The 13,967-nt window shown below is 44.9% G+C and overlaps 1 protein-coding gene across 3 annotated transcripts in view; it reads right to left on the bottom strand.

Annotated features, from left to right (window-relative positions):
• Positions 1-13,967, bottom strand: part of LOC148660482 (myosin-7-like) — a 73,096-nt gene that overhangs the window by 18,138 nt on the left and 40,991 nt on the right. For 2 of the 3 annotated variants that reach the window (XM_088637855.1, XM_088637856.1), the window contains 10 exons: positions 13,606-13,789; positions 13,336-13,501; positions 13,097-13,221; positions 12,656-12,964; positions 12,334-12,537; positions 11,955-12,251; positions 11,598-11,702; positions 10,885-10,980; positions 10,642-10,776; positions 8,988-9,120 (listed from right to left, as the gene is read on the bottom strand). The exons of the other annotated variant lie outside the window; for it this stretch is intronic. In XM_088637855.1, coding sequence (XP_088493981.1) covers positions 9,100-9,120; positions 10,642-10,776; positions 10,885-10,980; positions 11,598-11,702; positions 11,955-12,251; positions 12,334-12,537; positions 12,656-12,964; positions 13,097-13,221; positions 13,336-13,501; positions 13,606-13,789 — 1,642 coding nt within the window. In that variant the 3' untranslated portion in view covers positions 8,988-9,099. Of the gene's footprint in view, positions 1-8,987; positions 9,121-10,641; positions 10,777-10,884; positions 10,981-11,597; positions 11,703-11,954; positions 12,252-12,333; positions 12,538-12,655; positions 12,965-13,096; positions 13,222-13,335; positions 13,502-13,605; positions 13,790-13,967 lie in introns of those variants that run through there. 3 annotated transcript variants of the gene reach the window in all.

Below are 13,967 nucleotides of genomic sequence, written 5' to 3'. Positions count from 1 at the left end.
ACAAAATCAGAAGTTCCCTTCGAGGACTGATACACAGACTGACGTGGGAGTCTGGAAGAACCTACCTTGCCCACCTGCTGAAGCGGACGCCTGGCTCCCATCAGGAATTGTTTGGACATTGTTTGGATTAATTCAAGGACAAGATCCTTTAATTAATTACCCACTGACAGCCAAGTGAGCCAGACAGGCTGAATGACCTCTTCTCATTTGTGACAATTCTAACGTATTTAAACTTTTCTGTCTTAATTGTTTTAATGTGTAAATTACACCATTCCCTTCCCGATCACCCTTATCCAAACCACTCCCTTGACAAAGGTCTTCCAGTGTATACAATGGGAATGGAGCCTAACTCTAGCAGAACGCGGTCCCTTAGTTGACCACATACCCATGAGGCTGGTGTTGGAGGAAGGCAATATATGAAAACAATAAAAACGGCATAAAAAGGTAAAGAAAACAAAAACATCATCCAAGGAAAGTGAGGTTAGGATTTTTTTTAAAAATGTTCCACCCCTGAAAGGGCTGTGCATGGTGCAGAAGGAAGGTAGGATTTGTCAAGATGGCTCAACTACATTCCCCAGAAGGCTGCTGGGCATGCTCTACTGCCTGCCATCACTTGTCCAGTCCATTGGAGAGAATTTAAAGTCTCAGTTTTAAAGCTTTAAAAACCAGGAAACAGAGGCTGCCAGCATTCTGCATCTGCTGGAAGACTGGGAGGTACTTTACTGTACTGTACATCCACTCAGATTCGTGCCAGTTATGGAGCATCAGTGGAAGAAGTCAGAATGAGAAGCCGAGCGAGGTCAGGAGGTCGGAGCTCGGGAACCCCGAATTAACGTCACAAACGGAGAAGGCAGATGTTTTTCAGATCAGGACTGAAAAAAAAACGTTCAGTGGCCCAGCTCGGCTCTGCCCGGCTCTAAATGGGGAAGGGCTGGAGGAGAAAGTTCAGCTAGTGTTCTTAATGAACTACGTCTTGCAGTTTCTCACACTGTAAATAAATGATCTTCTTTTAGCTTTGAAACAGGTTCAGTGTGTCTGGGATTCAAGACATCCTTGACCCGCTGGGGCCAGTCTGGGGCCCTGCTACTACAGTTTCTCCTGGTGCTGGACAGAATTGAAAGCCTACAGTCTCTTCTCCTGTGTTGAGATTCACATCTTTTACACCGAGAACGCAGCACCGCAGAGGTCATGGTGTGCTGACAAAAAGTTAATCTGTGGACTCACTGTGAAAGAAATACCACTCAGTGCCCTGCTCACATGTTTTTAAAGTGGCACTGTTAAAAACCTGACCTTAATAAAAATATTTCAGCATTACGGACAGCAACGGATGGAAACAAGTTGTTTTTGTCTTGTACTTAAAAACCGAACCGGACTGTGGGTGTCAAAGCAGAGTCAGTCCTTAATGAGTTTCTTTCCCTACAACAGGACTATGGGCTGTCTGAAATGACGGGCTAATTTCTTAAGCCCAAGGATTAGTGAAGCAGATGAAAGGACTTGCTACCCTGCTGTAAGGAAGAGCACTGATGCCATGGCCAAGGACAAGGTCAGTGCTGGCCTGCTCTACATGGTGGGCTAGTAAAAACTCAGCGACCAGCTCAATCTCATCAATATGACATTGTTTCCTTCCCTTTATCCTTGCGTACAAAGATAACCCTGTGAAATTCCTGCCGAGTGCCTCTCGCTGATTGAGGAGCACAGCTTGAGAGGCCTAGACATTATCTACAGCATTTGCACGGGATCAACAGCAACAGGTGACTCTCAAAGAAAAGGTCTTGTTATATTTAAATAAACAGCGTGAGGTGGACTGTGAATCGGTCACGTCCAGCTTGAAAAAAGAAACTTGATGCCGACAGTTTCTCAAGTACAAGAATAAAAATGGCCATAGCTACTTTTGAAATGGTCCCTTTCGTATCTTGGAGTTAGAGGTACAAAATGGTGTAATTCTGCTTTTAGGACGTGGTCCTTTAGAAATATTACCTTCCAGGGTTTCACTTATGTTGAATTAGATTCCATGTCAAAGTTTTCTCATGGACATAAATTGTTTATTGTCAATGACAGAACCTGCCGCTTAATGTGCTACAGCTCCTTCAGGTTCTCCACAGAGATCATTTCGTTTAAAAAGCGCAGGTGGTGAGACCCCAAAACCAAATACTAATAGATAAGAACATTTATGTGACGTAGCAGCCCAGAGAGTTTTGTGCCTTGTCCTGACTGTTTTTCCTCTTCTCTGAGGAGGATTCCCCTTGCAGCAGCAATACGCACGTGGTGCAGTGCCGATGGGGAAGGGCTGGGGTATGCCAGCCCAGGCTCTTCGCTTTTCCATCAGACACCCGGCAGCACCTTTAATGCCTGCGGGTTTGTAATGACGTCAGTGAGAGATCTGCTGCTCCTCCGATGGACACGGACTCCCCTGTCAACCTCTGTGTCACACGCTCAGTGCCTGGGTGTGCTGGCGGGCGGGCTGAAAGAGCCTGTCTGCCCATTCTCGTTATTCCTGTGCGCTACAGGAGTCAATGTCAGTGGAGACATAAAGAAAGAATTGGGCTTGCCAAAACCAGCGAGCACTAAGAGGGAAAATAACAAAACGACTGTGTTTCTTCTTTCATGTTTGGCGCAAATTATCAATGATCTAAAACTGGACTTTCGTTACGCAGAGATGCCTTTGAAGTCATCTCTGCGGACTGAGACTAAGAACGTAAAACGTCAGTATACTTGTGACAGTGTATTGTCCACAGCAGGGTGAACACTGCTGAAGACTGCACGAACAGGCCACAGTCCGGGGTGCCATTCAGGGTATGCTCATGACAGTGCCATTGTGTAGGAAAGAAAAGTGAGGTCACGATAAAGGCATTTTTAAACCAAGGAGAGGTGTGGTAAAGGATGAAACATATGAAAGAAAACCATGACAAAGCAAACTAAACGCCTATAAGTGTGAAAAATTAAAGGGAAAAACTCCATAACATATCTGAGAGCTTTACAGGGTAATCTCTTGTGAGTGGGGTGATGAACTTTAGAGCAGAAACTCTGCAGGTGTCAGGCTTCTGTATTCCAGCCCATTATTTAAGTGCCACAAGTGAACAATATAATCAGTCTAATAAAAGGGCCACTCTCATATTCCTGCTTTTGTCTTCTTGCTTTGCCAAAGCGCACCATACCCACACCTATCACAGCACAGACAGGCTTACAGACCCTCGCAGGGGTTTCTGTTTCAATGACAATTAAAATCCGTTACAAAAATACCTCAGGCATGCTTACATCTCTACAACCATGAGGTGTCAGGAAACTGTAGCAGATGCTAGCCTTCTGTCAGGCACTTGCTTATTCATGGACACGGAGTCCTTGACAGTCATCTCAGTCAGATCCTCTGTACCAGTGCGTTGTCACACCCATGGCATTTCTGTGTGCGGAGCCTGCAAGCCTCACCGTGCCAGCTCATACTCTGTCCCCTTACACAGAACCCTTCTGCTGTTCTGACCATGCTGTGTCTGGTCCAGCTTTGTTTGACTTGACTTACGGAACACATACATAATGTATAAGTGGAAGTTTCTGGGACTCCAAATCATGATCCTCTTTTTCCTGATCAAGTCTTATTTTTGGGATATAATGAGGTTATCTTCTTTTATTAAGACTTTCCATCCATCTGTTTTCTAACCACTTCATCCAATTCACGGTTGCAGGGCAGCTGGGGCGTATCCCAACAAGCAACGGGCGCAAGGTGGGATACACCCTGGGCAGGACACCAGTTCATCACAGGACAGAAAGACACAAACATACACATTCACACCAGGGCCAGTTTTACCAGAAGCTAATTCACCTACCAGTATGTCAGGACTGTGGGAGGAAACTGGTGAACCAGTAGGAAACCCTGGAAGCATGGGGAGAACAAACAAACTCCACACAGGTAGCACCTTGGGGCTAAGATTGAACCCAGGGCCTGAGTACTGTGAGGCAGCAATGCCAACCACTGCGCCACTGCACTGCCCACTCAGACTTTCATGAAGATCTAATTAATTTAGGTCTACAACAAGAATACAGAACAAACTATGGGGTTCAGGGGCTCAGGATCTGTGTCTGTGGCTGGAAGGTTGCCGGTTCAAATCCTGGGGCCAGCAGGGGAATCCTACTCCGTTGGGCCCCTGAGCAAGGCCCTTAACCCCAGCTGCTCCAGGGGTGCTGTATAAATGGCTGACCCTGCGCTATGACCCCCAGCTTCTCTTTCCCCGCCTGTGTGTCTCATGGAGAGCAAGCTGGGGTATGCAAAAAGACAAATTCCTAATGCAAGAAATTGTATATGGCCAATAAAGTGATCGTATATACAGGTCAGTCCACAGCAAGCACGCAGACCAGTAACACAGCCTGCCATGTGGGAACACCTGTTTCTCTCTCTGGCTACCACATGAAGGACAAACAGCAAGGGGAGATGTGCCCTAATTAGTATCTGTGCCCTCTCTCCTCGCTGTGCACAATGGAGCAACTTCCTGCAATAAATGTCCTGAGGCCTGAAGGTGACCTTGTCTGAGGGACAGCTGCCTATGCAGCACAGGCCAGTAGTGCAGTGGGCTGAGGGAGTGTATCCTTGCTATGTGGATCCGCACATACATTAAAACCTGTTTTTGACATCTGGATATTCTAGTGTAAGCATCTGTAAAGACAATTGTGTTGTAACAATATTCCTAGGTGGCAGCCTGAGAGCAATGAAGTGAGATCTGTTCCTGTACAGACACAGCCACAAACATGCCCATAGGTGATCTCTGCTAAGGCATGAACTGCCATGACGTCTGGCTGTTTCCTCATTAACCTTCATAATAGCACGACTGAGCTAAAAATGACTCTGCCTATAGGGTTAATGGACACAGGTGCAAAGGAAAGACTTGGCCATGTCTGCTGTGGGTGGAGTACTAAGGTCTTGTCTGGCAGTTACAGCTGAGTCTCTATTATTTCTCACCGGAGATCCCAGCACTGGAAAGGTAAGGCTCATCTTCTGCTCTCTGCTTATCATTCACTCAGTGAAGATCGATTAGTGGCACACTGCTTAGCATGAAACACGCTGTAACAATAACATGGACAGCAGAATGTGAACCAGGCTTCCCTGAATCGCATGCAAACAGGCTCATTCTGCACTAGAAGCTCTGCTTTGCCATACTAAAATATGTCCCACCGAACGAACCTCTGAAGTTCCTGGGTGACAGACGTTAGACTGGAAGCTTCAAGTGGACGTGTGAAAAGCGCGCTGTTATGCGTTAATTAAATCCTCGCTGCATTCATTACGTGCTCTGCTCTGTGGAGAAAACGAGCCCTCTCCTAAGAAAAACTCTTGTTTTCCTGTTGTAAGGGCTATGTTCTGTGCTTTCTTTTTAGGGTCTGTGTTTTTTAATGGGGAAAGTGATAAAGAGACTAATGGTAGGGATGTCTCTTTGTCAGCCTGTTTACTTCTAGGAGATTTGTCTCCTGGTGTGATTTTATACTCCAATTCCTAGAGACAATTTCTCATCAGTGCTGCTGTGCAATTTCATCTCTCTGACTCTTTGTTTTATTTGTCATACAATGAAATCATTTCACCGTGATTATCCACTATCCTTCCGTGTGGTCGGATTATCAAAAGATGCTGTTTCTACAATTGAGAAATACTGTTGAAATCTACCATTTCTAGAATGTAAGAAAATGATAAGATACCATTCGTACATTTTCTTGTTATTTGCATTGTCTTTAGCCTAAAGATACCAGACAGCTCACTGAAGTTCCAAAAGAACACAATTCAGCATCATGGCTGGACTCTCATTAGGGACATAAAAATGGAAGTCTGGTGGCTCCATCTAGTGGATGGAGTGGCAGAGAAATTCATTGCAGGATCCCTTTGTGCTGGTGTAGGTCAGGGCTGTTGTATCCTGGTCCTGAGGGGCTGGTGGGTCTGCAGAGTTTCTAGGTCTCGTTAAAGCGGCAGCATCTGAAGAGCTGGGAGGAGCTTTTAAAGTGGCCCAATTAAACCAGTAATGAGCTAATCTGGATTGCTGAGACCTGAGCTACAAATAAAAACCTGCAGACACCAGGACTTAACCGCACTGGAATCGTGAATGTATTAACATTGTCTGATCAATTTTCAAAGTCAAGATTTTCTTAAAAGGACAGCTCTTGTTTTTAGGGATGATGTGCACTGATACACTGATACTTTTTGGGGAAGGTTCTGATTTAGACATGTTCAGGTATAATCCCACAGATGATAGCTTCTCACCGCTGGCTCCTTAGCCAAGCACAAAAACCAAATGAATCGAGTCAAAGAATGAGCGTGGAAACTGTGCAAGGAAATAGGTGAAGCATGGGAAGCAACCTGGCTTCTCCATGCAAGTGCTTTATCTACACTTTATCTCCACTTTAGCTGACACAGGTCAAGGTACTGCATTGTTATAATTTCCATTTAGCACCAGACATTTAACATCTTACACAGCATCATGCTACGAGAATCTGGCGTACCGTAGAGATGAAATGGAAGAGAAGGAAGAATGTAAGAAACAGCTGCACTTTTGGGATGGATATACGTTAAGGCATAAGAGACATCGGTGGAGTTAATGTGAAACCCGAACCTGCGATGTATATTTTCAGCACTAGGCCATGGAAAAAAAGAAAGCCTTTGCTTAAAGGCTAATCCTAACAGGATGAAAAGATCAGACCTCTCCATGCAAATATGAACAGATACGTACATTAATACTATACCAAGGACAGTTCTAAACAAAGTAAACAAAGTAACTTCAATGTCATTTGAGACGTGGTGTTGTCTGTAAAGCTCTGTGTTTCTTAGTGGAAAAACTACTCTTAAAACCATGTATAATGAAGTCTATGTAAAGTAATTAGAATGTTATATGACTGCCAATGTGCATTTTTATTTTATTGTGAAGAAAACTATTTAAATATTTAGTATGTTAGATATAAATTTAACCTATTTACTTTCCTGCTTCACTATTGTCTTTCAAGTGAAACCGGGCAGCAGTTTTCAACTGGACCAGCAGGGGGCAGGACCCTCTGGACCAGAATTCCAAAACCAATGCCCAGGTATCATGTCCGAGGACACTGTACTGTAGGAGACGTTCGTGTAAGATATGAAACCATAGTCCCAACTAATGGTCATCAAAGATCTCATGGTGCTATTTGTAAGATTAGGGGTGTCCTGACTGATTCCTGCTCTGTACAAACTATTGTACAATCTGGTCTCCCTAATTTCACAGCCCTCTGTCTGACCTGCTGTGCAGTGGGGCTGCTGTGTGTCACTCACTTGGGAACTGCACTTCACTGGAAAATGAAATGGGTCCCCTTCTGTGTGGACAGTGCTTTGAGATGCTTCAGAAAGAAGTGCACTATATAAATTCAATGAATTACTTGCTCAATTATTACAAGTAAAAAGAAGGAAATTGTGGAACAGCCCTATGAAGATTAGAGAAATGTCCTGTTCCCCAGAGGATGAAATCAGTAGAGGTACAGTGCATTGCTTTTAACTACCGTAGAAGCTCCATTTGTGTAGAAATAAATATATCTTTTTCTATTTGGAAAGTTGTTAATTACAGCACTAAGTGTTAGAAATAATCTGAAAAACGAACGTAAGTGTAATCTTGTTATTAAAAATAAATTGAACGTGTTCCATTCCCGGCCTCCTGATTAGCTTGGCTGGCAAAGGTGTGTGCCTGTGTATGGGTTGAAATATGTGGACCAAGGACTGCGGGTTCGAGCCTGGCTCCCTTCACGGGCTGACTGGGACTGGGACTCAATGAGTGGTGGTGCACAACTGGCTCATTCTTCTGGGCTCAAGGTGTGACTTGGTATGGTAGGTACTGTAGGAGCTATGTACTGGTTTTCATTAATAGTTCATAAACACTTTACTATGGATGTTTTGGATTATACTCATATTAGCTTGCTTGGTTATGGCTGTACTGCACACTCATTACAAGGATATCATGCTGCTGGTTTAGTGTGTGCAAGAACTTTAATTCCCTGGTGTGGCTAAAGACTTCCAAAATGACTAATAAAACCTGCAGTTCTTCAAAACGGACTGAAAGTGACAGAAGGAGCACAGTGAACACAGTGAAATCAGTTGTTTTACTTATTCTTACTGTATTTTCAGAAGAAATCCAGATAATCCCTTGTAGAGTTCTGAAAATCACCCAGTATTGGTATTTAGTGCTGTTTGCCAGGCTGACTGAATGACATGTAAACCAAGTGTGATTCGACCCTCATAGCTCTCTATCACTATACAAGTGCAATGCTATAGTGTGATTACACTTTGCTGAGCCTGATTTAAAGAAGATGAAGAGGATTCAAAACTCAGGTCAGTGCTGCTCTGAATTGTACCTGTCGTGAATTAAACCACTCAGCTTCACAGAAGAATCCCAAGAGACATTTGGAGAATTGGAAATGACATGGTTATACTGTGGTAATACAGAGGCCTCTGGTGTCACATTATCTCACAATGCTCTGCTGGTGGTTGCGTTTTACAAGCAGTAACAAGTTTTATGTTACTGCAGACACCCATTATCCACACGCACTTTCTGCTATAAAAGGTTGTGATGAGCCAGAGCCTAACCCTGCAGCCACAGGGCAGAAGACTGGACCACACCCTAATGGGACACCAGTCCAGCCAGGAAGACACATACGCATGTGTCAATTGAGAGACACATATCATCCTGTCCAGCAGCTCTGGAACACGGGAAGAAATCAGAAGCTATCCACCAAAGGATATCCGTACAAGAAAAAAGCTTTTTCGATTCATTATACATTGCCCTGTATTTGTGAATTTTACCTTGATTATTCTTTTTTTACTTTTTATGGAATTTCCACCAGACATTTTCTAAAGAGCACAGAACATTGAGATGCTACAGCAAACCATGTTGTAAGAAAAGATGTACAAGTACACAAATAACTAGAAGTGTAACTCTGTGGTGAGAGACCCTGACAGTCTCTAACATTTCCTAATCTTTCAAAGCAGGAAGCACAGAAAAGAGGTGTTCGTTTTGAAACCTGTTTTATTCTACAGAATTAGAGGAAGGGCAGAGAGAAAGCAGAGGGGGACTAAAGCACAGCAGACTAGAGGTTTTCAGAAAGGTCCATCTGAGAGCTTCACTCTTCATCAAGCCCTTTCTGTCAGGGAGAGAGGGAGAGATGGACAGAGAGAGAAGGAGAGAAAATACCTGGTGAGTGTTTGCATATCATGTAGCTGCTGTTATTACCAGAAGAACTAAGGGAGTTAATAGGCTCTGCACTGTGTTAGAGCTGCGTCTGGGCTCAGTTAGTGTTCAGGAGCTGGAAGGCATGAAAACTTGTCATTAACAACTATTAATGTCATATTAGTTCATTAACAAAGAGCTGTGTATGTTGTGGAATACTACTTATGAGTTAATACATAAGGAAATACAGACTCAAACATTAACAAAAAATCACAGCTGATAATTACTGTTCTCATGTCTATCCAGCCCCAGATAAAACATGCTTCGTGAAAATGCCTAAATACTTGTCAGAACTAAACCAAATGTACCAATGATTGGAATATCCAGTGCCACCACACTGAAAACCCAGGCAGACATATGGGTTCTAGTGTTAAAGGTCATCTTTAGAAAGTGACTGCTCAAACTCACAGAAACTAAACCGCCATGTTCTGCTGACCATCTCAAACTACGAAAGAACAGCAGTATGGAAACTGCACCGCTCACTAGTTATTTAACTTTTCTCTGTTTTACAGGTTAACCCTTAATCACAAAGCACGAACATCAGAAATGAATGGTTGTACTGTATTGAGAAATGTTATAAAAGTCAAGAAGTTTAATCACTATATCAATAGTGCTTCCTGCATACTTCTACCTGAAAGTATTTATTTGTGTGACTCAAGCAGACATTTTCCTTCTCAAAGAGATGAAACACACTGAAAGTCATTATATTGTTAAATATTCACAATGTATTAATGTAACTATTAATAAATTATTTGTATGTCGCTCCTGCAGTACAGGTAGAACCTTAGTTCAGACAAGGTAATGACTGTACGTATTACCAAAAGTACATGTAGAGTTAATCTAAAATATAAACAATATGCCTGTCCTCCTAAATAGGTATTGTGACTGTTTCTTTGAACTATTACAACGTGCGTTGACTCACAAGTTGTTAGGACATTCAAAAGTGGACAACAAATATTTTGTCATTCTCTCCTGTATTTATTGATCATGAACACAAAGGAACACAAGGTTTTTAGTCAGAAAAAAGGATTAAATTCTTATTCACAAGCGGAGGACAGTTCATGATGTTCTGCGTGCTGTATTTGTTGGAAAAATATACTTTACCTTGAGTATTTTTGAGTGCAGAAAAAAGTCAAAACAATCAGATCCATTAAATGCATCATTAGCAAAACTAATGAAAGATCAAGATTAAATAAAAACCAGAAGACACAGTGGCCCCTCAGAACCAGAGCTTAAAAACACTGATATACACGACTGTGATACACAGCAGTGTGATTTAGAACAGTGTGAGACAGGGCAGTGTAACCTAGAGAAGTGTGACAGCACAGCAGAGTGATGCACAGCAGAGAGGTGCACAGCAGTCGTTCAGAGCAGTGTGGTATCAGGCTGTGGTACAGAGCACAGTGGTGAGCTCTCAGGCGCTGGGGTCACTGACCTTGGAGCCCACTTCACGGGTCTTGGCGCGCAGCTTGTTGACCTGGGACTCCGCAATGTCAGCCCTCTCCTCGGCCTCGTCCAGCTCGTGCTGCAGCTTGCGGAACTTGCCCAGGTTGGTGTTGGACTGCTCCTCCTGACACAGACAGACACACAGCAGCACAGCTGGGCGTCAGCCCTGAGACTCAGGATGAAACACTGAGGCCTGTGTGTCGGTGTGGGGATGGTGTTGTCAGATACTTACAGCCTCCTCAGCAGCTCTCTTGTAGGATTTCACCTTCAGCTGCAGTTTGTCCACCAGGTCCTGCAGGCGGGCCATATTCTTACGGTCCTCCTCCGTCTGTGCAGACACAGGGACAGTCAGACACACGATGAGTGTTACTCAGGACACACAGCACTGTCACCACACATACAGGGATTCAAAACAGGCAGAAAATTCGCAATCCAGCACTATAAAGTAACATATAAAAGACACAAAGAGGAAACAGTTACACAGGACAAACATAGTTACATACAGTACAGTCAGATACAGAGATCACACAGATATGGTACAGTCACACACAGCTCACACAGATACAGTATACTCAGAGACCACACAGGTTCAGCACAATCACACAGAGGACACACAGATACAGCATAGTCAGAGACCACACAGATTCACTACAATGTCACACTGGTCACAGAGATACAATATAATGAGACCACACAGATTCAGCACAGTCAGAGACCACACAGATTCAGTACAGTGTCACACTGCTCACAGAGATACAGTATAATCAGACCACACAAACTGAATACAGTGTCACACTGGTCACAGAGATACAGCACGGTCAGACACAGGTCACACAGATTCACTACAGTGACACACAGGTCACGCAGCCTCAGATATACTGCTGTCCGAGGTGCCGTCAGCACAGGATAGTATAAATGGGAAACTGACAGAAGAATAGAAGGTACCTGGTAAGTGAGCTCCTTGATACGTCTCTCATATTTTCGAACACCCTTCACAGACTCAGTGTTCTTCCTCTGCTCAGCCTCCAACTCATTCTCCAGCTCCCTCACCTGCAGGGTTAATGACGTTAACATGAGTTCTTCTTCTCTCTCATACTGTGTTAATTCAGACCTCTCTATGTAAAAATAGAATATATCTGCAGTTAAACTGCTGATCCGCTACTGGTCCACTGATATTGTAACAAAGGGTGATCGAGTTCTGGGGTATAATATGCAGGGGTACCCAGAATTTCACCAGGCTAACTTAGAAATTCATCCTGATTACATCTCCACACAACAGCGTGTGAACTGTCAGACACTCACGCGGGCCTCCAGCTTCTGGACTTGCTTCTTGCCGCCCTTCATGGCGATCTGCTCGGCCTCGTCCAGACGGTGCTGCAGGTCCTTGATGGTCTGCTCCATGTTCTTCTTCATGCGCTCCAGGTGAGCGCTGGTGTCCTGCTCCTTCTTCAGCTCCTCTGCCATCATGGCAGCGTCAGTGATGGCCTTCTTGGCCTTCTCCTCTGCGTTCCTGCACTCCTGCACAGCCTCCTCCACCTCCGTCTGGAGCTGGGACGTATCAGCCTCCAGCTTCTTCTTCTGGTTGATCAGGCTGGTGTTCTGCCACAGGGAAAGAGGGGTGAGCGTGAGGCTCTACACTTGGAGCCCTCACTGTGCGGAAGAGCCTGCAGGATGACAGTACCTGGGAGTGCAGCAGCTGCACCCTCTCGCTGACGTCCAGCAGCTCCTGCTCTGCCAGCTTGCGGGCTCTCTCTGTCTGCTCCACCACCGAGCGCAGCTCCTCCAGCTCCGCCTGCAGCAGGTTGTTGCGTCTCTCCACAATGGCGATGTTCTCCTTCAGGTCATCGTTGACACGGAGGGAGTCGTCCAGCTGCAGCTGAGCATCCTGGGGGGGAAAGAGCTCAGATTAATGACATTACTTTACTAGTATTCTGTGACACTACAGAATAAAATGAAATTTTACATCTGAGATGAATTTCAGTAATGAAAGTAAAGGTTGTCACCTTCAGATGGGAGTGCAGGCTCTTCAGCTGTTTCTGGGCTTCTGCTGCCAGCCTGTTGGCCTGGCTGAGCTGGATCTCCATCTCATTGAGGTCTCCCTCCATCTTCTTCTTTATTCTCAAGGCCTCGTTCCTGCTGCGGGTCTCTGCCTCCAGGGAGGTCTGCAGCGAGTCCACCACCCTCTGGTGGTTCCTCTTCGCCTGCTCCATCTCCTCGTCCTTCTCAGACAGCTTGCGTTCAATATCGGCCTTGATCTGGTTAAACTCCAGCTGGGCTCTCAGGATCTTTCCTTCCTCGTGCTCCAGAGAGGCCTGTCAAGAACAACAGAATTCACTGATTAAGGCAACATCTATCGATTGGGTGAATGTATAATGAAGGACTTGGTGTATCAGGGTGTAGACACGAAGTCTTTCATATGTCCACACTGAGAGTCAGTCCCTCACCTCTGCCTCCTCTAGAGCAGCTTGGATCTCACTCTTCTCCTGCTCCAGCTGCTTCCTGGCTTTCTCCAGTTCATGGATGGTCTTGCCTCCCTCACCAAGTTGCTCGGTCAGGTCAGAAATTTCCTCTGGGAATCAGGAGGTCAAGAGATATGTCAGCATCTTTATGGATTCCATTCTGATAGGAAACACAGGTTTATTCACCCCCAACATGTCTGTGAAGAGCACAGAGCACGTCTCACCTTGCAGGTTCTTGTTCTCCCTCTTCAGAGTCTCCAGGTGCTCCAGAGACTCCTCATAAGCGTTCTTCAGCTTGAAGAGCTCAGTGCTGAGTGACCTGGCCTCCTTCTGGGAGCCCTCCAGCTCACTCTGTGACTCTTCAAACTTCTGCTTCCACTCGCTCAGGATCTGGGGGGATCAGAACAGACCATTGGAAGCACATTGAACACAGGGGCTTCAGAGAGGCTCATTGAGGTCTCCCTCAGATCACTCAGACCCATGTCCAGTGGTACCTTGTCAAAGTTCCTCTGTTTCTTGTCCAAAGCGGCAGCAGCTGCATTAGACCTCTCCAGATCCACCATCAAATCTTCGATCTCATTCTGCAGACGGTGTTTGGTCTTCTCCAGGGAGGAGCATTTAGCGTTCACAGCCTCCACGGCCTCCTCTGCATCCTGCAGCCTCTGAGCCAGCTTCTTCCTGGGAAGGAGGAAGGCAGACAAGGGAATGATTGAGGCAAGAGGAGCTCCTTAAGCCACAGACTCAAACACTTCTTCACTTACCACACGCACAGTCGTACAGTCTGCAAACAGACAAACTTTTTGTTCGTCTTATATTCTAATTTAAACATAACGCAAACAAAAAGCTTATCTGTTAG

Source organism: Lepisosteus platostomus, chromosome 6 (assembly GCF_059453375.1).
Source record: "Lepisosteus platostomus isolate fLepPlt1 chromosome 6, fLepPlt1.hap1, whole genome shotgun sequence".
In the NCBI taxonomy this organism is placed as follows: Eukaryota; Metazoa; Chordata; class Actinopteri; order Semionotiformes; family Lepisosteidae; genus Lepisosteus; species Lepisosteus platostomus.
Note: the sequence above shows the minus strand (reverse complement) of the source record. Positions and strands in the feature narration are given on the sequence as shown.